The sequence below is a fragment of the Nothobranchius furzeri genome, chromosome 16 (genome assembly GCF_043380555.1).
Source record: "Nothobranchius furzeri strain GRZ-AD chromosome 16, NfurGRZ-RIMD1, whole genome shotgun sequence".
Taxonomy (NCBI): Eukaryota; Metazoa; Chordata; class Actinopteri; order Cyprinodontiformes; family Nothobranchiidae; genus Nothobranchius; species Nothobranchius furzeri.
The window spans coordinates 43,147,073-43,170,569 of record NC_091756.1 but is presented as its reverse complement, the minus strand read 5'-3'; the positions used below and the strand labels follow the sequence as shown (position 1 = coordinate 43,170,569).

At 40.6% G+C, this 23,497-nt stretch overlaps 2 protein-coding genes across 4 annotated transcripts in view; one reads left to right on the top strand and one right to left on the bottom strand.

The window, feature by feature from the left end:
* dock1 (dedicator of cytokinesis 1) overlaps positions 1–23,497 on the bottom strand; it is a 297,928-nt gene that overhangs the window by 85,569 nt on the left and 188,862 nt on the right. For both annotated transcript variants that reach the window (XM_054749267.2, XM_054749268.2), the window contains exons 28-29: positions 5,977–6,078; positions 3,711–3,805 (exon numbers count right to left, since the gene is read on the bottom strand). In XM_054749267.2, coding sequence (XP_054605242.1) covers positions 3,711–3,805; positions 5,977–6,078 — 197 coding nt within the window. The remainder of the gene's footprint in view (positions 1–3,710; positions 3,806–5,976; positions 6,079–23,497) is intronic.
* LOC107387779 (inhibitory synaptic factor 2A) overlaps positions 18,445–23,497 on the top strand; it is a 40,849-nt gene continuing 35,796 nt past the window's right edge. Inside the window, exon 1 of one of the 2 annotated variants that reach the window (XM_015962955.3) lies at positions 18,445–18,583. Coding sequence is in view for 1 of the 2 variants with exons in the window: in XM_054749269.2 (XP_054605244.2) it covers positions 18,780–18,789 (10 nt within the window). In the remaining variant the exon portion in view is untranslated. Of the gene's footprint in view, positions 18,584–18,665; positions 18,790–23,497 lie in introns of those variants that run through there. The other variant, XM_054749269.2, reaches the window with a different exon arrangement.

Below are 23,497 nucleotides of genomic sequence, written 5' to 3'. Positions count from 1 at the left end.
TCAAACATGTGATAAAAAATAGTGTTTATGTTTAACTCATAAATATTGGATTTGTGCATTAATGGCTGTTAGATAAAACAATAACAAATACTCATTTTAGCTGATCTTAGTTTTGTAAAATTCAAATGTCTTTTGGATAATAGCTCTGAATTTTTGTCATGTTTATGATGTTTTGTGTCAAGATGAAGCTGATCCTTCATTGTACTAAAAAGCCTGAATGAAACCAGCTGTGCGGTACAGTGCTGCACTAACGCAGCAAAGACTTCTTCCAGTAGGTTGGGGTTGAGTCGGTGCCCCAAGAGAAGAAAGTCGAGCAAGCTGAAGTCCTGTTCCTGAGTGATCATGGAACAGAGTACGAGATAGGAAAAAAAGCCTGTGTCAAATCTGCCTTAGAGGTAAGGCACAAAGCTCCATTACTCAGATGAAATTCAGACTAAAGCTGCTTTCCCTCCTCATAAATAGGAGTTCAGACTTTCCCTCCTGTTACTTGTGCAACCAGACCTCATGCTAGAGGCAATTAAAAACTAATGAATGGAAAATAATCTAAAACCAAGTGGGCATGCACGATAAATTTGCATCTTTCCTACGGTGCTGTAACGAAGGAGGGTCAACTGCTGTTCCAGAGGAGCTGTCCTTTCAGCACCACACCCCAAGGTAGCCTGGCAGTCTGAGTCTTGCCTTCTTCTACGCTATCTGTCTCCGCCCTGAAGCACCCAGCTGCACAGAATCACAATCATTGTTTGGGAGAAGAGGACACTGACAGCATACAGATTCAGCAGGCCTGAGCCTGTCTTTGGCCAGTTGTCAGCATACTTTAGAACACCTCTGTTCCCGATGTGACTTGATTCTTGCATTTTTCAGTTTAGGGAATGTTAAAAAAAAATTGTGTTTGAGGACCAAAACAAACTCAAAGTCCAGGTTTAAGGCACCTAGTTTCATTAGGACTTCAGAGGATGCTGTGACAGTTTCAAATGTGTTAATGTGAAATATGCTGGTGAAGGTTCTCAGTCATCCAGGTCATGGTAATCCAACGGAGTTTCAATGAAGGCAAGCAGACTTTGTTGGTTTCTTAAAGATGTTGTGCTTTTCATCTGAGGAGCTTTGTCAATTGTGACTGGAATATGGGAGACTCAAGCTTATAAAACTGTAGCTGTCTATTGTTGCTTAACGAGCAGAAACTACCTATGAATACCCCGCCTCTATGAATACCCCGCCTACCTACCCCCCCGAGCAGTCTTCTTCTTGTGTTAGAACTGTTAATGTGAAATACTAATAGCTCATTTTTGGGGATGAATTCGTTTTTTATGAATTTTCCCTACGAGGCGAAGGAAGAATGGACCCAATCAGACCCAATTTAGTGGATGACAGCCAAAGACTGCTTATGTGACCACAAAGTAGTTTTCAAACAGGCACATGTAGAAGGAAGCTAAGATGAGTCAAACTTTGACAGACTTGTTTTTCCATTTAAATAAATAATAATCAAACTAGAGCAAACAACTGAAGGTACAACCAAGCATGTAGAATTAATTACTCTGCTGTCACCAACAAAAGCAACTATACAAAAGGTTTAGTCAACAATTCCTCTGAGCATCAGAGATGACACACTGGCCTCCAGTCTGAGAAAAAAAAACTTTCATCCACTACGGTACAAAGCAGAAGCTAGAATCTAACTCAACACATCACTTAGGCTGCTCCAACAGGCCCAGCATGACAGGGACTACGGGGAGTTTAAATGAGCTTGTTAGTCCTGAGAAAACGCACGAGCCATGCTTTGCTCAAGGGTTGAGAGTGTGGCTCTTAAAGGTCAGGCTGGTATAGCAGCTGAGTCTGGGGATGAACAGATGTCGCTGGTTACCCTGCTGGTAGCTGCACCAGCCTCTGTTTTGTGACTCAGGTGGCTAATAATGTTTTTAGGAAAGTGTACTGAAAAGAAATCAGGCTTGCAGCAATCAAACAGGACTAATGAAAGCAATAGAATTTAAATTGAGTAGCAATGCAATTGCTAGTTGAATGTCCTCTCCGGTGGTAATGTTAGAATGATTTCTGCAGGACTGGGTTGACAATCACAGTCAAATAGAGACGGCTGCACCTGCCGTGAATGGCCACTTTCTGCAGGGTAACACAAACAGCTCGGAGCCTGGAGATTTTGGTATTGTGGGTTCCATTAAACCACTGAAGCACATGAAACAACTTCTATCTTTTATTGTATCGATCACTGGCTCAATCATGGGAATTTATGTGTCAGGTAGGGGTTTCACTGTGAGGAGAAGTTTATTCAAACATGCACTGGTGGACGGGAACAAATGGAGTCAGCACAGCTGCAGGGACCAGTCAGACCGCTGAGGGCTGCTTTTCACTAAAATATTAATAACGACTAAAGAAACCGATTTAGCCCAAATCATTTTAAATGTTCTCCTGATGGGTCTTATGCTAGAATGGATGTGTGAAGAAAGTTTTTCTAAATGTTTTATTGGTGCCAGAGAACACTGTGCAAAAACACAATCTTGCCATGAGGAACGTGATTTGATTTTTACAAAAATTCTTAAGAATAAGACCTGGAAAGCTTTGCAGCCTGCTGTACATTTTGAACATGAACATCCCTTAAAAAAAAAGTCTAAACTGTAGCGGCAGGCCTCTGGAGCTCACCTTGAACCCATCTCATTTAAATTTCTATGTGAGGCTGGTGACCACATAGAATAAAATGAGACATAAATAAAGCACTTTGAGCATAAATTCTGAACATAAAATCTACTTCAAAAATTCGCCCATTTATAAAACATCCTAAAACATGTTGAATGTTTGAGTAAATTTATCTCTACAACTTGTTGCCCGAAATAGCCCAAATGCAACCTAAACAGCCTCTTTTTGACAAGATAAATAGTTCCTTGACTTCTCATAAATGTCCAAAGTGCATGCTACAGGTTACAGCTTGATAAAAGCCAACATGAATCAATGTTTAAAAAGTAAAGCAATAACCCTGAACTTGTGAAAGCAGAAGTTGTCCCTTTGGCACCAAGGAACTCTCTCCACAAATGGTTATGAACACATTCAAAGACAAAGCAAAAGAAGACAAATCATTCAGTTTAAAAGAAGAAGACGAAGACTTCTGCATATTGAAAAAGTTCAAAAAGGAAACAAAAATGTTTAGGAAGAAACGTTTTTGTTCGTTTTTAGAGAATAAATCAACGTAAAACATTGAAGCTGGCATGAAAAAACAAAACCGATGTTGGCATAATGTCACTGAAACAAACATTTAGTGTTTACTGCCAGGCTCTGGTGAAAAACACCAGTGGGGGAAATCCTGTAAAATACCTTTTTGTTCTTTTATTTTCTGACAAGTACGCACAGCTCCTCCCTAAACTCAGGCTAAACAAAAACTGTGCTCTTTTTTTTACATTTTCGATAAAAATTAAATCAAGCAAGTTTCACATGAATAAAACACAAAGTTGGAGCGGCACGAGAAAGAGAGCAAAAAGATGCTGAGACTAAATTTGGAGATTAGACAGCATCCACCAGAGCATCTATAATTCATGTGATTGTTTGCGGCTGCGCTGACTGCTCATCTGATTGCTCCGCTGCTGAGGCCTTGTGCCGATATTTGCATGGAGAGAAAAACATTTGAAAGAATATTCTTACCCGACTGTTGTTGCTAAGGAACGGCAGAATCGTGAGTGTGTGTGTTAATGTTACGCCAGCAAACTTGTACTTACTTATTTTGCATCATGTTCATTATGATCCAGTCGGAGGGGTAGACGTTTTTCCCAATGAGATCTTTGAACATGATAAATGTTTCCATTAGGAAATCCTGTGTAAGAGAAAAAAGTTTTCAAAATGAAAACTGTACTTCTTCCAAGTTCAGAGACAAAAGCGGTCTGAAAGAACTGTTTGCTTTCGTCCTGAAACACCTTTAATTAGAATTTCAGGTCAAGAACTCAAATCAGAGGGTTTTCTGTTTCTATAGTAACACTTGTCACAAATATAACATCAGACAAAGTTCATTTGGAGAGCCCTGGCGCTCCTGTTTCTGGAAGTCGAAGTTAGACAGAGGAGAGGTGAGCATACAGCGACTTTTGGAGTTTTATTTTCTGATATTTGCACATCTTGCCTCTGATTGGCTAGCAGCAACACAACTCTGTTTACTTTCCAACGTTGAGTTTTATCTCCACAAATAGCACAAGCCTGAAGGAGTTCTGCTCTGAGGTGAAGTTGCTAATGCTAACGATTAGCTTCAACTAGCTGAGACAATATCTGCTGTTTCCTGGACGCTGAACCAACATCAGCCTTCCTCGTCAACAGCCAAGATGGTCAATGAGTGTCAATTTAAAGTGTGACTTATATCTCAGTGGCTTTTGCCTGTATATACTCTATCGGTGTCTAATGCAGGTATTAGGGGTAGAAGACCATTTTCATGTGAAACTCTGAGTGACAGATCATTTAAAATAATAAGTAAGAAACGGTTTCTCAGTGAACTTGGTCTTTAAAGCTCAGATGTGATAATAAAACATTTACAATTTTCCCCTCATTTTAACATGCTACCAAACAAATGAATGAATGAAACGACTCATGTCTAATCTTCTGTGACAAAAAAGCCTAAATGAAGGTTTTCATTTCAATGCTGAAAGTGATTTATTTGGTTAGTTTATGTGTAAAAGTCTTGTAAATATCTCCCTGACCAGCCTTTATACCAGGACAAACAAATAAATCTAAAAGATCTTTAAAAATAATGTTTTATGTAAATATTTTAGATATTTCTCTGCAGGTTTTTTTTTTGTTTAATTTATGTGTTGACCATGAAACAGAAGTGCACAAATGACAATATTTATATTTTATGAGGAAAATTGAAATGTTGTGTTGGGCATTTATTGTGGTTTTGTATGTGCATGACTGTCGCATCCCCCACTGCTCCATACAAAGTCTTAGCTTGTGCCAAGTAGTATGTAAAACCTATTTCACCAAACAGAGGCGTTCCTGAAACTGTATCAAAACGTAAGATGGTAGAAATTTACACTTTTACACATGAGCATACTTCCAACTAAGGTACTTAGTGTCAGTAATCTCTTCATCTGTACACATACACTCTATAATGTCGCTTTTTTCTGTTATGCAGTTTAACTCTTAAGTTTTACATTCTTCACATGACTTTTCTACATTATACAGATTTCTTTTTGACTCCAGCTAAATACCACTGACATAAATATGCATGTAAATCTATTTCTGGGTTGTCACAAGGAAAAACTGCAACACAACAAAGTCCTTTGGGTTGCATCAAGAAATGAAATGTTTACATGGCTCAGAGCCGGCTCATCAGCTGACAGGAAAACAAAAGTAAAAAAAAATAAAAAATACAGCTTGATTGCTGTGATGCTCTTTTGTGAAATGAATAAGAAACTTTAAATGCATCCCGTAATTCTGCAGGTCAGAGACCTCATTTTTGCTTTAATGCTGGTTTCCTTCTCAAACCTTCCTGAAAATATTAAAAAAGGATGTTCACATATTAAATCTAAAAAATCAGTAATTTTATTTAAGCAAAAGTCTAAATTCAGGGTCTACTTGCCATTTATGAAGCTCTACCTGAAATGCAAATTAGATCCTCGTCCTCCCTCTTTAAAGCTCCGGATTCACCTACAGTGAGATTTTCTTATTTGTTGGAGTGGAGTAATAGAATGCTAATCTGGCAGCAGATACTAGAGAAATACGGCTTTGAGGGCAGGATTACCCACGGCTGAAATCCCAAACCACTGAGATTTATCGTTCCTCCACTACGTGTCGGCCGCAACAAGTGATATTCTCCATTTTCCTCAAATGCAACTATCCACATGAGCGTTGAGTTCGTGTTGAAGCCCAAAGGCAAAAAGAAATTCAATTTAGTTTTTTATTATGAATAGAAAACCTAATTTCATTTGGGGTTTTCAGGAAGAACAGAGCAGAAGGACGTTTAGCTTGTTACATGAAACGTAGGCTGGAAGATGAACTCACCACCACATCACTTCTTATCTTGCCAAAGGTGCTGATCAGATGAGTGTAATGGTAGTCATCCATCTGTCTCAGTATCGCCGTCATACAGGCCACGAAGCTGCCCTGAAGAAGACAGAGAAGTGCATTCAATAAACAAACTAGCCTCAAATCAAACGCTGAGGACAGAACGAGCATGTGCCTGTGAAGTGGATTTGATTGGATCCGAGGACTAAAGCAGGCTTGGCCTCCCCGTTTTGACAAGGGGGGGGGGGGGCGACCTCAGTGGGTGGGTGATCTCATTAACCTGCTACCCACCACTCCCCTGCTCTTGGTCTTCACTGATTAAAAAGTCTGCAAGTTCCCCAAAGCTCTGTTTTAACTTTGTAGAGCACTGCCCTGGCTCTGGTTTCAGGAGTGTAGTGTAAATTTGCTGCCAAGGCGAGATAAGAGAAAGCAAGTGTGTGGCTGGCCGGGGGAAAAGAGACAGCTAGTCCTTGACTGTTGCCGTTCTCTCGATACGAGTGGACAAAGACCAATGCTTTCTGAATTAAAAAAACAAAAACAACGTGATAGCAACTGACAGTGCAGATACTGGAGGAGCTTTTCCCGACTTAAGTGTTCATTTACGTGAACAATCAAGATAATCAACTACCAAGAGACAATTACAGAAACCAGAGAAAGTTGACTATTTGCTCATAACTAACAAAAGATGTGGGCGTCACTAAAAATGAAAAATTACATTTTAAAGTTAACTATGCTTTTTAAAGTCAGTAAGCCATTAAAAACTTAATTTTACAATTTATTTGTGATTAAATGTGAACTAAATCACCATTTTGTTCATTAAAATGTAAACAGGTAAAGAAAATTCCTTTAAAGAAATAAAATGATTGCCAATAATGAGGATCCAGTTATTAAATACATTTCTGAACTTTAGTTGTTAATGCTGATACTGTTAATGTTCCTGCAGCTATAGAATAATACTAAACAATGTCAAAAATCAACTTAACATGTGTATGGGTACTATGATTGACACACCAACAGTAGGATTTTAATGCAAAAGACAGCAGAATATTTACTCAAATTATTAATTATTTATGCCCCCTCCACTCTTTTTGATGCCACATAACACTGATGAGTGCTTCAGAGAAATTTGAGTGAGTCATGTTATCTCAATACAACAATTCTGGGAAAAGCATGGTTCTTTCATTTCAGAGCATCTATTTTCTAAGCTTTAGAAACAAGTTAAATGGAACTTGATAAAGTACCAGAAGCAAGTGCATATGTCTATAAATGTGGTAAATAAGTTGATTTATCATACCGTTTTACTTCAAATCCCCAAATAAAAGTTCATCTCTAGTACACAGATAAGCTCTTGCACTGTCTTCCAGAGGTCGGCTGGATTTGTCACTGAAAGCATCAGTCTTCAAAGACTTGTGAGTTCGTTTGTTAATAAGAGATGCAAAATCTTCAAAGCAGGCAACAATCTTCAGCAGTTGTTCACGATTCCTACAGACCTGCAGAAAAGAAATCAGCTGGTGGGTATTCTAAAATTGCTCCTCATTTTTGTTGTATTTCTTCAGCTGTGAATGAATCACCAAGATAAAAATCCAAAGGCAAACTTTACACATCGATAGTGTAGGACTTGCCAAAAGGCTCCAAGGCAGCATACAGTTTACAAGCCTCCCCTACGCTTATGCTTCCAGCTTTCAGTTAAAACTACCAACAGATGTTACCATTTTCCCTATTCCTGTAATGTATATTTATATTTTACATTTGTGTGTTTGTATCTATCTTTTTTAGCAAAATATCTTGTAGAACGACTCAACAGACCTTACTGAACTCCTTCTAAGATTCATTTCTTTCAAAGAACATAGACTACAAATTAGTAGACAAAAAAAAAAGCAGTGCAAAAGCAGTCCCTCATTGTATTGTAAAACAATGTGTTTTAACTTGGTTGCCTGGCTAGAGGTGCATGTTACCAAATGAGAAGCTTTGCTTACAGCAGTGTAACGGAAGCAGGGAGAGGGGCTTAAGGGTGCAATACATTTTTCTGCCTCAAGGTGGTACCCTCTTGAAAAATAATCTAGATGTAAGAATTAACTAACAGTAAACCTAGTATTTTAAAGCAAATGTTCAATGAAATACTGGGTCCATTTTATATAAACTCACAGGAACTCCTCATTGGACTCACATTTACTGTGGGTTACCTTTTGAAGTCAATCAAGTTTAAGATAGCTACCACAGACACCAGTTCTTAGAAAACCCATAAATCATCTACCAGTTTTTAGAAACTGCGCCAACAGCAGCAGGGTGTGTTTGGAGTAAAGCTGAACCCTATGGCCATATGGCCCTCTCATGGCTCAGCTCCACTTTCTTCACTGGAATGACACCAGTTGTGTTACCATGACAACACTTTCATCTTTTTTTCTCCATTTGGGAAATGAAGGATGGAAGGTAGGTCAAATAAAAAAGCAGTGGCAAAATAAAATATGAGGGGGGGGGGGGATTCCTCCACTCAATCATTTCGTCCATCTATCAATGGTGGTATGTGAGACACTTTTTAAGGAAGAAAAAAAAAACAGTCTCAGTTGTGAACATAACTTTAAAACAATTCGCAAATCAAGAAACACAAATAACAATAACTTTGTGCTGAATTTATTTAGACGTTTTGATTTGATGTGGTATAAGTCTGTTCTGGTTTTAAGTCAGTGATCCTTTATTCTAAAGTCTCTATGCTCAGACTTCCACCAGAACCAGCATTCAGGTTGTTCATGCCTTCTGAGCTGTTTTTTTTTTGTCAGCGTTTCTTTGTGGTGGCCATTCTCCCATGTAGAAAAACATATTTATGTGAATGGTCTGTAAGTCAGCAGTCGTCAACCCAGAGCATTCATCTACTGAAACAGTTTCTGTAGATAAAGAACAAAGTCTGCTTTGCTCCTGACTTCAATCGCTGGGTCGAGGAACTGTGGATTTCCCAAACAGACTCAATTTTCATCTCATGCTTGAGGGCAAATGAAAGAGAATTTTTGTTGAAATGAAAAATCTGTGATTAGAGGGCAACGCCAGATGCATCATAAGCCGCTTTCAAGCTCGCATCTCTCCCATAATTCATCTCACTTCTGCACCTGACAGTAGAGAAGGAAACTTGGCATTTGCTGTTGTGGAAAAGGGGTTTCTGCATGGAGCGTTGTTTTAATGTGGGTGAGTGACACACCAGTTTAAAAAGGAGCCATGTCCTGAGCCTTACCACATATCAAGATAGTAGAAAAAATACTGACACAGGAGCTGAAAGAAAGAGAAATAAAGGCTTCCTGATTCTCTCTGTTAGCCGAGCTTCATGTTATACTAATTCCTCAAAATTTAAATCACACAAGAATGAACAACAAACGTGCATGAAGTAGGATTCAGACTGCAGATGAAGCCTTATTCTAGGAAACAAGAAAAGAAAGTCCAGCTGGGTGTGTTCTTTTTTTAAGACTCTTAGGATCTATTTCTAGTTTGTCAGAAATGTGTGAAACATTGTCCAAACAACATTCTGCTTCAGGTCTGTAGCAATCTTTGTTGTTTTTTTAAAGAAAACAAGTAAAAACATCTGTGTTTAATTCTGAGTTAAAATGTCATCCCAATTAACTCTTCGTATATTTATTATTTCATTATCTATTTATATTTCAATTGTCAGCCCAGCACTTAAAACAACTAATCACACACATGCACAAAAATCTGTAAATATCTTACAACCTTTGTTTAAAACAATACTTTTAAGAAAAAGAAGAAACATTTTTTATATAGCGCCTCTCAAGATAAAAATCACAAGAAGTTTCACACAAACAAAAACATTTAATTCAAAATTGTTATAAAATATCATAATAATGGGAATAAAAAAGAAAAATATTTTAAAGAAAAAAAAAAGAAAAAGATAAACTAATTATGGGATCCAAGAAAGAGATTTGGTAAAAGCTGCAGCATGAAAAGAAACCAGTGGTGAAGAAACTTACTTATAAATGGACAACACTATAATAAATTGGATAGGCATTGGTATTTGCCTTGATAATTATTTTAACAATTCACTTTTTAATGTGCTTAAGAAAGTTTAATGTGAAATTGGGACAGGACTGTCCTGAGATACTCCCTCTGTTGCACAGTTAACTTAACTGAATTTATGTCTCCAAGGTCTTCATCTGGCTTTGACTAATAGTTCATTCACAGCAATTTTAAAAATGTAACCTGCAAATATTGTTCATAGTTATAAATTCAAACACAATTTTATGTCAATTGAGACGACTTTTGTAAATTTCAGTCCCCAAAAAGAACCATTGCCCACATTTTGCTCACTGTGGTAAACAGAAACATGCACATAAATATTACAAAGAACAGAGAGACAAGAAAAGCAGCAGCACTTGAGCAGTTTTCACGCTAGCTTGTAAAAATGAGGCAGAGCCGACACGTACAACACACTGCACTTGGCCGCTTGAGCATGATTCAGCAAGTCCACCTGACTGCAACATGAGGCCAGCAGCCAGGGCTGTAATCCAATGGAGATGAGAGAATACATTTTAGAGGCCAAGTGGAACCGTTCACACTTTTATTTTTTGGCAGTAGTGTTCGGTATCCACCCTGTCCCAATAAACACTCAGGAGTGCATACGTGGATGAAAACGAATCACATAAAACATAAGCAGCCTGCCTTAAAATAAATAAATTTTTTTTTGGTTTTAACATTGAGAAACTACATTTATAAAGCAAAGTGTTACATTTCCTTGAACAGACCGTTTTTGTTTCACATAAAAGCATCCAGTGCCAAGCATGTGGAAGAAAAGGATGTGGCTGGATGTGGTGGAGTTCTACCGGGTTCAGTTTAAAGTTTAACCATCATCTACAATGCCCTAAATGGGCCAGCTTCCCATTACCCGTCAAAACTGATCACCTCTAACATCCCTGCTCGACCTCTAAGACCGTCCAAACATCTCGTCCTGTGCGTCCCAAAGATACGTCATAAACCTCGTGGGGAGCACACCTTTTCTTTTGCTGCCTCTAAGCTGTAAACACACTCTCTTTTCACATGTGGCAGGCTCTGTTGCTAGCCAAGTTCAGATCCGCTCCTAAAGGTGTGAAACACTCGTTTAATCAATACATATGCAGTGGTCTCTAGTTGGAATGAAAACTCAGACACACAGCTCAAAGCCTCATTATGAAGTTGCCGAGCAGGAAGCAGCTGCAGGCTTCACACAGAAGAAAGCTGAATATTTGAGCTAAAGATTTGACTTTGGAAGATGTCACTTTGGACGTGTTTTAGATTTGAACTCACTGCTACTTTTGAAAATTCTTTCTGAAAGTCTTACTGCGGGCAAACTCATACTTGTGATGTACAAATACTTTAAATCTGCTCCCGCTGGAGCGCCCTGATGTGAGCAGTCTGTCGTTTGTGTACAGTGTGTCAATCTGTTAATCTAAAGCCAAACGTCCCCATTTTCCTACGTTTAATAAACCACAGAAACCAAATAAGTATTGTTTACTACTGGTGCTAATGCAGATACAGGTTGCTGCTTGTCACACCTCCACCAGTGCCTTTGCACAGGTGAGCTCATCTAACCACCTCTCTGGGCATAAGAGGGTCATTGGCTAGGGACCACCAGCCATCGCTGTTTCACTCCTTTCACCCCAGTACATCTCCTGGTGACTGAGTGAAGGTTGGGATTTCTCCCAGTCACCTCCTATTTTGGCTAGTGATGATAAAAATGTAACTCTTAATCTTCAAAATAGTAATAAAAAATGTAGGTTTAAGCTGCTTTTCAATCTTTTTTTATTTATTTTTGCAAAAAGTACCTGTATAATCTACTGTTTTTTTACTTCATCTTCTGCAGATGTCAACATGGCATAGAATGAAATATCCAGTTTTGAAAATAAATTTCCATGAACTTTAAAACCTAGTAATAGGAACAAAACTCTTGTTTTTATTCAAAAATGACAACAATAAAAAAGATTACTGACTTTAATCTCAGAAAAAAAGTAGTAATTCTGATTTTTGTCTCAGAGTTCTGAGAAATAATAAATTTGCCCTAATCCTCTTGTATAGATTTTGAAAAGTTTATTATTTATCAACATTTAATGAACTGGTCTCATCTCATAAGGTCCTGTTAAAGGTGTGGCTCTTAAGTTTAAATTTGGAAGACTGAGGGGAAAATGGCTCAAGGCTGCAAACTCCTGCTCTTGGGGATATTTGACCTCCCAACTTTCCTTAGACTGGCAAGCTAGACTAAATACTAAATAAATATATTATTTAGTCTGGCAACGCTCCATTGGCGGCTCTTGGTCGTGGGGCGGGTTCTACCGTTGTCTTTCAAACGATCGCCGCATGCTACTAGACAATGAACAACGTGACATACTCACCGCAACAGATGTTTGTATATGGGGCAGTCCGCAATTGAAAAAGGTGAAAATACATCCTTTTTATAAAAAGAGAACTTAAATACATATCTTGTTTTTCTCTCTTTTGAAAAAGAATCACACTATCGACTTACTACAGAATATCATACAGCAGGGCTGGACGATATGGCCTAAAATCAATATCACGACATAGTGAGGATTTCACCTCGATAACAATAAATGGACGATAACTACAGGTGTGCGCAGAAATACAAGTTGTCCACTAGATGGGGCTGTCACGTGTATTATGTTGAGTAAATATGACTCAAGGTGGTTCAGCTTCTTAAAGGGACATGAATGTTGCCAACCGACACACATATTTTCTTTTTTTTTATTATCAAATTTATTGCCATGGGAAAAATTACCACGATAAGATTCAGAAATTTCAATAGTGATATATTTGATTTATTGCCCAGCCCTATCATGCAATTTATAGTAATACATGAATTTAGGCAAAGCTTGTTTTTGTACTGCAGTGTTCTTTATTTATTTTGTGCATCTTGCGATGCATTGGAAAGAAATGATTAATTAATGATTAATTAATTAATTCAAAATTAGTTAATTAATCATCTATCATCACATGTTGTGAGTGGATTCATCCTACATGAGAAAGTTGACTGTCATTTATGGAGGAGTTGAATTACTTGATGGAGAAGGGAGCTGTCAGTTTATAGTGGCTTGGTATTGCTACAGCCGCAGCAGAGAAGGGGAGTGTGTGTGTGCGTGTGTGTGTGTGTGTGTGTGTGTGTGTGTGTGTGTGTGTGCGTGCTCTCACAGCCTGATAGGATGTGTCTGCTGTGCAGCAGCAAGCCTGCCTCAGAAAAAAGCTGAACATGTTCAGAGCATAAAAGTCAGCCGGAGTGTTCCCATCTGCTTAAATCCTAAGATCTTTATTTCCACAAATGTATGCACACGGAGAGGGAATGAGCAGGTTTTAAACAAATATTTGATGTGAAGCATATATTTATAAAACATACATGACATGCAGGTTATATTAGAGAGCAGAATAGAAATACATCAGAGTAGCTGTGATTTCTTTGGAGCACGGTGGGTAGATGTCATTTGGTCTTCTAGTAATATCTGAAATTGTTTGAGTTTCATGCAGCGATGTCTTGATCCAATCTCAAGTGTTGGATAAAGTTTTGTTTTCATGGATTCACTCTAATGTCACTGAGTTCACCTCAACTCTCAATCCCTTTTATGTCTGCTCCTACAGGATCCAATGTAGTGTGTTGCTCATTAGCATATCAATTCAGACATGTGTGGTATAGATAGAAGGAAGAATGGCTGGAGCAAATTGGTCCTGAATATTCTTTAATAGGTGCAAACAAAAGGAACATACATTTCGACAAAAAAAAGTGTCTTCTTTAGAGTTACAGCTTGCTGTCTTATGAGATCTATGTATAGAGCTCCGGACCCCACGTGACTCTCAGTTAGTAGACGCCATATTGGCAGGTAAAAGAAGCTAAACAAACACGGATCGTAACCATGAACGTGAACGGGATCGGCTTGGATTTTACTTCGTCGGAGTTTACTTCACACTTTAAAACCGAATAAATCATTTTATAAAGTCAGAAATTAAATAGACTAAACATCTCCGACCCTTACCGTGCCCCTGGGATACTTTTTAAAAACGCCAGAAGCTGTTGGAGCGGACTTCTTACCGGACCTGGCCGGGGAACCCCTTGGGATATCCCCGGAGGAGCTGGCTCAGGTGGCTGGGGAGAGGGAAGTCTGGGCCTCTCGACGCTACTGCTCCCGCAACCCGACTCCGGATACGCGGATGAAAATGGATGGACAAATAACAGATTTACATGTAAGTAGTTTAAATAGAGTGCTGTGCTGTTTGAATGTATAAACTGAACTCCAAGAGAAATCACTAGTTTGACTGTTTTCCGTGAATAAATTAAAAATGTCAGGCAGGAGCGTCTCAGGATCTGTCTGAGATCTATCTCGGTGAGACAGATAATAGCAATCCAAAGTGCTTTTTATGAGCGATCTGACAATTGATCAACCATTGCTTAAAAATTAAATACAGCTTAGCCGGTTAAATGCTGTGATCATAAAACACGTAAACAGCAAGCACGCAGAACTCACAAGGCAACGTTTTACGTGATGTTTGCTTGTTGCTATGAGTAATAAGACAGAAAAAGCCACGCCAAAATAAGTTTAGGAAGCCCACTAAGAATCATAATAAAAGCATTTAAAATAAATACCATACACAGTTGAGGAAACGTTGGTTTAAGTACCTGATATGAAGCGGTCGCTGCATAAGCGAAAACCTTTACTCTCGGGATCCCCCAGTTTCATTTCAGCCCGGTCACTAGCGCGTTTTATTACAATGATCCAACGTTTGCGGCGCTCCGGATCTTGGGGAATCCTGTAGATGGCTCATCCCTTATGTCGTCCGTGTTTGTTCTGCATCCTGGGACACAACAGGAATCTACCATATTTCCTGTCTGATTGAGTTTTCTGACAATAACAAATAGTCCAGCTGCCGGCTTCTAACTGCCAAGATGGCGCCGTTTCGATTTGAACTGTTGCATGCCGGGAGAAGTGACGTCAACACCCGGAGCTCTATACACTGTGTTGACTTATCAATTATTCCAATCATCTGCCCTTCATTGGTCAGTAGAAGGGGGAGGAGTTCATGTTAATACAATTAGTGACAGAAGTACAAAAAAAGACACACACACACACACACATATATATATATATATATATATATATATGCTCACAAGAATTAAAGGAACACTTTTTTTTATTGGGCCTGGCATGAAATCAATTAAACCTGTCTGATAATTTCCTGGTTGATTAAGCAGCTGAGGGCATTGTTAATCACTTTCAGCTGTATTGGTGTTCATGGACTTAATGACAGGTGCACTAAAGTGGCAACAATTACAAAACCCTCAAAACAGGACTGGTTTAACATGTAGAGGTCATTTCAAGTTTCTCCCTCTTGATCTTTTTCGGCAGGTTTTCCACTCGTGCTAGTTTTGGCTCTCTACTGGCAGTATGAGGCGACTCCTTGACCCTACAGAAGTGCACAGGTTGTCCGACTTCTCCAGGATGGCACATCCACACGTGCTGCAGCAAGAAGGTTTAATGTGTCTCCCAGCACAATTTCCAGAACATGGAGGAGATTTCAGAAGACTGGCGGTTATTCACGGAGAGCTGGACAGGGCCGTAGAAGGTCCACAACCCATCAGCAGGACTGATACCTGCTCCTTTGTGCAAGGTGGAACAGGCTGAGCACTGCTCGTGCCCTACAGAATGACCTCCAGAGGGCCACTGGTGTGAATGTCTCTACCCAAACGATCAGGAACAGACTTCATGAAGATGGCCTGAGGGCCCGACGTCCTGTAGTGGGCCCTCTGCTCACTGCCCAGCACCATAGAGCTCGACTGGCATTTGCTCAAGAACACCAGAATTGGCAAGTCCGCCACTGGCACCCTGTACTTTTCACAGACGAGAGCAGGTTCACCCTGAGCACCCGTGATAGATGTGAAAGAGTCTGGGGAAGACAGGAGAATGTTATGCTGCCTGCAACGTCGTTCAACATGACAGGTTTGGTGGTGGGTCAGTGATGGTCTGAGGAGGTATATCCATGGAGGGACACACAGACCTCTGCTGCATAGGAAATGGTGCTCTGACTGCCATAAGGTATCGAGATGAAATCCTTGAACCCTTTGTCAGGCCCTACGCTGATGCAGCAGGTCCTGGTTTTCTCCTAATGCACGACATGTGGCAAGAGTATGCAGGCAGTACCTGGAGGATGAAGGAATTGAAACAATTGAATGGCCTTCAAGATCCCCTGACTTAAACCCAATAGAACATCTGTGGGACATTATGTTTCTGTCCATTAGGCGGTGCCAGGTTGCTCCTCAGACTGTACAAGAGCTCAGGGATGCCCTCACACAAATCTGGGAGGAAATGCCACAAGACACCATCCGTTGTCTCATCAGGAGCATGCCCCGACGTCGTCAAGCATGCACACAAGCTATTGGGGGCCACACAAGACTCTGAAAAGCAATTTGATTTGCAGAAATTAAGTTTTTCAAATCTCAGATGAACCTAAAAATGCTCCCATTGATATTTTTACCCCGCTCAAAAAACAAACAAATAAATCAAAAACACAAAATTCAAAACAGCAGCTCTCTTCAGTACTGAGACTTTCTTCACTTCCATCGAAATAGAACTTTCCAGGGTGAGAAAAAAAATCTTTCCGAACATGTGGCAAATCAGAAAGGGTTTGTGCATTTTTCATGAATATTTGGAACACGCTTCGTGTTTCCAACACTGACTGACTGAATTAAATAGGATTTAAAGATTTGCTAATGTTTTTATCTCGTCTGTTGTCAATAATATCTGTGCTGTTTCAATTTATGTCCAGATATCTGTTTTTAGTTTCTAAATTCAATCTGGTACCAAAAACAAAAGTCTGCAGTGATTATTTAGACAAGTAGGGAAGATTTAACTGTTTAAAATAACACATCCCTTCAGAACCAGCAGTTCATGTCGAGGAAACCGAAACACAGAGTGATGTTTTCTTTTATTTAAACTTTCTGCATGAAATCAGCTTTACGACAGCTTACACACGTTTGGATTATTTATGCAACATGTGAGGTTTCGTTGTTTATTATAGGCTGCTGTGCTTAAACATATCTGCTTCACAAGCTGCTGGGAGGATTTTTAAATGTTAGAAAGCTGTGAAGCTGTCAGAGGCACTGGCAAAAGTAATGTTATGAAGTTGTTACACACACACACACACACACACACACACACACGCACGCACGCACGCACGCACGCACGCACGCACGCACGCACACTTTGGAGCAGCTGGTGTCTGGAGAGCTGCAGCTCATTACCATGAGACCCGCGGCTGAGAGCAGGGCTTGGGCTTTCCCTGTTAGAGAACAAGACTGAGTCGTACATCCCTAACGAAGGAATAGACCCACACAGGTCCAGTGCTCTGTCCACCTCCTCCCTTCTTCTTTTGTTCTTAAATCCTGCAAAATTACAACCACAAGCTAATAAGTCCAACAAGTAAATGAGCACTGCCAGCTGAAACACACACCTCCTCCTGCGGGGAGAGCGTTAACTACTGACAAACCCCATGACAGATGGATAAATAGCTGAGAGGAGATCAGGAAAACATGCTCCAGAGAGTGAGGGACAAGCAGATGGAAAAGTCTTCCCACACAAAAGAGGAAAAAAATATGCTCCGAGGACTCTGCGAAAAATCAAGACGGCAGAAGGTGAATGGACTTGTAATGAAACTCAAGGTTGATCACACATGACAAGCTCCGTGCTGTGCAGGTAGCAGAACAGAATTAAAGACACAGGTGTGTACGTGGAGTCAAACACGTCTGCTGCTGCTACCTTTGTGTGGAGAAACATGATAGGATGTGGAACGGGGACACGTGCAGTCTCAACAAATGCATTGAAAGTTGAAAATCAACTCCTCTGCTTGTAGACAAGTGAAACTGCAACAATGTGAGCTAAAGACAAGAATACCAAGTAGCAAAGTTCTGGAAAAATGCATTAGAGTGATGACAAGATAAAGGGACTGACCTGCCTGATGCAGCCAGAACTGAAGCTCTCCATTTCAACCTTCCCTCCTCCCACCCTTCCTCTCATGCTCCCTCCCCTCTTTCACTTAATCCCTCTCTCACTCCGTGTCTCACCCACCTTCCATACACACTCAGAGGCACACAAACAGAAAAAAGAACAGAGGAGAAACCAGAGAGCGGAACTGCGGCGGCACGATGGGGATATTCCTCCTGCTCCGTTGCTGAGGAGTCCGGAGTTCAGCCACAGCACCCGTGTGAGAGAGTGTGCGTGTGTGTGTGTGTGTGTGCGTGTGTGTGTGTGCGTGTCTGTGTATGAGTGACTGAAAACAAGCAGACATCGTGCAGAGAAGGAAAACGGGAGCAGAGAGAAGGGGTGGGGTGGGGTGGGGGGAGCACTGACCGTCTGGGGCTTAGAGGAACCGAACGCAGGTGGATCAGAGGACGCTGATGTGCAACAACTATTCCCAACTACTGCCGCTCTCGCTCCGCCTGCAAGCACGTCCTCCTAACTTCTGCCATGGAATAGCTTCCTGTTCCAGTTCGCCTCTGATCTGCGAAAGGAAACGGGCATGCACGGGCACAGCTGGGGCGCTAGCCTATCTCATCCTTTACGTCAGCACTTCACTGTCTGAGGTGAGTTGTTCCGCTTTTCTGTTTCATCGCTCAGTCTGACAATGAGATGGGGAGAAAGAAAAAAGTATGTTCAAATAACCTCTGGAGAGGGAGATCCAAGAAATCTACTCACTCAGAGGGAGTGAGCCCCGGATGAGCCACCAAGGATATGTCTGTGCAGAAGATTTTCTGAGCCAATATCAGATATGTGCGGCAGATGAAAGGAGGTAAAGCTCTGACTTATTTTATGTTTCCGCTCTTGTGAAAGATTCCACATGAAATCATGTCATCACTCTAGACAAGTTAAACACATGAAGAACTCTCTGCCACTGCATGCTGATAGTCATAAAAGCTGGCAGGCCAGTTTTTGTGTCAGAGAGGATTTTGATCCAGACTTAACGTGACCAAACCGGCTTCATGGATAAAAAAAGAGCTGGCGTGATGCTGCATTTCCTCTCAGTTTTGCAGCTGACCGAGCATTCCATAAAACATACACTGATGAAGACTGTTCCTCATTTATGAACGCAGGTATAGGAGCAGATAACGAGAGCGTAGCGTCATTCCGTTCACTGCATCAGAACTGAAACTGCACTTAAACTGGATGAAATATGTGGAAGTTTGAGTTTCTGACACGAGCCGCCCTTAACTGTCCTTCAGTTGCCACGAGAAAAGCAACGCCAGTCCCACTCATCCTCACCAACCTGCCGCTGCCACTCGGTCTCTTTTTCAAAAACACGGCTCACATCTGATATCATCTCCCCTCTGCTCAGTTTCCACAGAACATGCAGACAGAAAGAGATGAGCATCAAGATGAATAAATCAGGGAAGGACGGATATTTTCTGCTGTGAGGAAAATAGGTAGAACTTCCAGGGATTTTTTTTTTGAGTCGGCCTGTGAGGAATGAGTGAAGGGCGGAGTGTGTATTCACCTCCAGTGGACCCGCTCGCTGGGAGGGGCGATCGTTCATCCTGAAAACAAACGGCTCTCTTCAGAGAGAATGCTTTTGGAACGAGCCAGATGTTGCCTTTCATGTGCTAATAGGATTATTAATTAACAGTCTGAGGTTTTGTCACAGAGTTCAGGTGAATTGTTCAGGTTGTGCAGGAGAGAATGTGTGTGTGTGTGTGTGTGTGTGTGTGTGTGTGTGTGTGTGTGTGTGTGTGCGTGCGTGTGTGCGTGCGTGCGTGCGTGCGTGCGTGCGCGCGTTTTCTACTGCCTTGCAGTTGGTGCCCAGTCAGCTGAGGCTCCAACTGGCCCAGAGGTAGCAGAGCTGAGCGTGTGTAAAACCTTTCTGTGGTGAAAGGAAACATCATCTTTGCACAAGATGATTTTTTTGCATTATTTTTCTAAATCCTGATAGAACAAAATCAATAATATTTAATCTTTTTTTTCTGCAGCCACAGCGATGTAAATACAAGACAAAAGATTTAGATTCATTTCAACACCACTGAAGAATCTTTATGGTGAGAATGTTTTTATCACCTTGTAGGATGAGGCACAGATACTGTTCCTGGGATTAGATCATTGATCTGGTCAGGTCAGAGGTCAGGATCAATTTCAGTAAAGCTGACGGGTTTAATGTGATGAGACCACTACTTTAGACCTTCATGATTGTGGACTGTCGTTTTAGGAGCATTGTAAATCAGAATTATATATTATTGGTCGAAGTTAAGCCTTACATTAAAAGCTTTAATGTAAAGAAATGATTTTTGCTCACAATCGGTTGTTACACTGAAGCAACACTCTGGTGCCGTCACACTGAGTGTGCTCGGTTCAGACCCTTTTTATAAAAATTTGCTTTAATATTATTTAATTACAGCCAGTTTGTCATTGGGCTGTAAAGGTGGGGAAGAAATCAAGAACTGCATTCATGATTCATGAGCGATCTCGTTTCCTGAGGAGAGCCACAGGTCCCTGTTCTCGTATTATAAAAATTATTTAACACCTTTAAGTGACAACATTTCTCTGCAAACAGCCAAAGGCTAGTCACTGGGATCTAGAACCAGTAGAGTTTTCATTGAGGGAAGGGAAGTGAAGAAATGTGAAGCGTTGCGTAAGTTTGGCAACCCATGAGACCAAGTTGTGACTGAATGAATCTGACATGGAGGCAGCGCTGAGTGGCAGTGACTGAACTCTCTATCCCCCCGTTTCATATCGGCTCATGAGTAGACGAGCCAGGTGGAGGTGTAGCACAGGACAGACAGTGTCACCTGGGACATCTTAGCCAACAGCTGTGGCTGCCTCAAAATTAATGCTCAGCAGTAGCTCAGGAGGTAGTCAGGAGGTTGTAGGTTCAATTCCAGCTCTTGCCAGAGAATGCTGTTGTTGTGTCCTTGGGTAAGACACTTCACCCACACTGCCGGCTGGTGGCGGTCGGAGGTACCGGTGTTCAGCAGTCTTGCTTCCGTTTGACAGCTGTCGCTACATTGTAGCTCATCATCACCAGCGTGTGAATGGGTGAATGACTGGTTGTGTTGTGGAGCGCCTTGGGGGGTTGCAGAACCCCAAGAACATGCTATACAAATACAGGCCATTTACCGTAGTGTAGAGCAGAGTTTTAACCTGAAGAGGGGGCAATACTGACAGTTTTAGGCAGAATTTTAAAACTTTTACAATAAAACGACTTAAGATGCCTAAATAATACACATCTACAGCGCTATTAGACTGGCTGACTCACTTTTTAAGGGAAGAGACATTTGGGTACAGCAAGTTTTAGTAAACAAGTATGGAGGATAACTCCTTTAGACACAACAGCCCTTCATGAGTTTCTTCAATTTAAAACTTATCATATTTAATATACAGACAATTTATCATTTTACCATTACACATACGCTTGCAGTCTGTTTTGTACTGAATATTTTCTAAAAAGAAACGTTGAAAATTCAAGTTCATTTAGTTTTTAAACTTGTATTTCTGTTGCTAACTGAAGGCTGAGAAACAAGAGATTCAGCAAAGCCGACTAAACAATACGTCTCACCAACATGACAGGGTGGCTGCTGGTGTCGTTCTCGTCATGGGTCGCTCTCCTTGGCTTCACCTTTTTCTTTTCAACTCAATTTCTGTCTTTTCACTCAAATCCGATCCTGCACCACCCAAGCACGGCCACATCTCTACATTCTTACAGTCTGCATATTCAAATATTTTCCTCTTCTTTATCTATCCAGCATCTTTTTTATTATCTTTGCGTCGTTTTCTCCTGAATGACTGACTATATGAAAGCAGCGGGGGAGTTCTCTAGTTACCTATCAGCTTTGAAAACTCAGCATGTCTGGAAGGCAAAGAAAAGAGGGGAAACAACAGAAACAGACATCCAACAAAGACGAGTGCAATAAGGAGAAAAGCGAGTGAAGACAGAGAGATATATTGTCGCGTTGAAAGATGAAGAGCAGGAAAAAGCGAGACTGATGTGATGCATCCTGATTAGAGCAGGCACCCACTATGGACAGGCTTCCTGAGAATTAATCAAACTCACATAAACCCACCTGAGCATGAGCACATCACCAACGCCGACCGACTATGGCGAGCAGCGACAGAGCAAAGAAAACAAGTAGAATTCGGTCAGGACAGGCAGAGTGACAAAAGAATAAGTCTGCAATGTCCGCAGGCTACAGTCCAAGGATAAGAGGAGACCATAAATACACGCAAGCATGCGCTTTTTATGACTATAATTTCTAGTACCCTACATTGTGGTGGTGGTGGTTGGGGGGGGGGGGGGGGGGGGGAATTCTAATGATATGAATTGCCCACACCCTATCTAGGAGGCTCTCGGATGATACCGAGGTTTTGAGACGAACAACTGGGAATACAAACACTCACGATGAACAAAGTTAAATGTGGAATGTGTAAAATAATTAGAGGACAAGTGTTCCTTGAAAGGACGTGTAGTCCTACCACCTGCCTTAGCTTTAAACTAAGATCATCCTATATTAAAGAATGATGGGCTGTGAAGTCACTTGGGTCAAGTATAGAAAATAATTTCCTGTGTGATCTGCTCATACTCAGATTATGTGTTGTGATTGACCCTCAGCTACAAACAACACAATGTGGATGTTAAACTGTTAATAATTCAATGCATGAATGAATTTTATATGAAATACTGTGCCTCGGCACCATAGAAGAAGATCTCCAATGAGAGCTTCAGTTTGGATCATATAATTACTACAGAAGCCTAGATGGAACAAACCAGTTAGCAATTATTTAAATGTTTGCTGCCAACTCACATTTTCCTGCACTGGTATAGAGAAAGAGAATGAGCTGGAGGTTGGTGATTCTAAACCAATATACCGACTTTTATCGCTGCATGTAATTCATTATAAAATCAGGTTCATTTCTCCAATTGAAAATGACTTTAACTGAAAACTAATTCTGCTGTTGAATAAAACTAAAGCTATTTAAATTCCAACAATGTTCTGCCAATGGAAATCCAAGAACATTGTTCCACCTTTTTTTTAAATACCTGCAAACTGAGAAGAACTTGGAGCTTTTCTCTTTTCAGTCACCTAATTATAGGTCACTAATTATTAGTTGCACATTTTATTATCTAGCATAAGTTCTTCAAAGCGACACAGAACGAGGATCCTGAACTGAACTCTAGACACCCCTCACCTCACTCATTATGTTTACTATACATAATATATGGAATAAAAACAGTGTTCTACAAAAATACAAAAAGTGCTGTTGTTGTTTTTAGTTCTTCTTTTAAAACATTCTTGTATAACTTTCCCAATTTAAAATAACAACTAAGACTTTTCTGTGGTATTTACTGATCACCAGCCACAGAGGACCAAACTGAAAATTCATCAATTCCGGGCAACAGCCGAGAAAGCACCTCTATTTGTTAATGTAACGCCACAGAAAAAGCTAAAAATCTTTAAAACAGTCCTTGACAACAGCGCAGTGGACCATGACGCCTGATCAGCAAACTGCCTGACAGA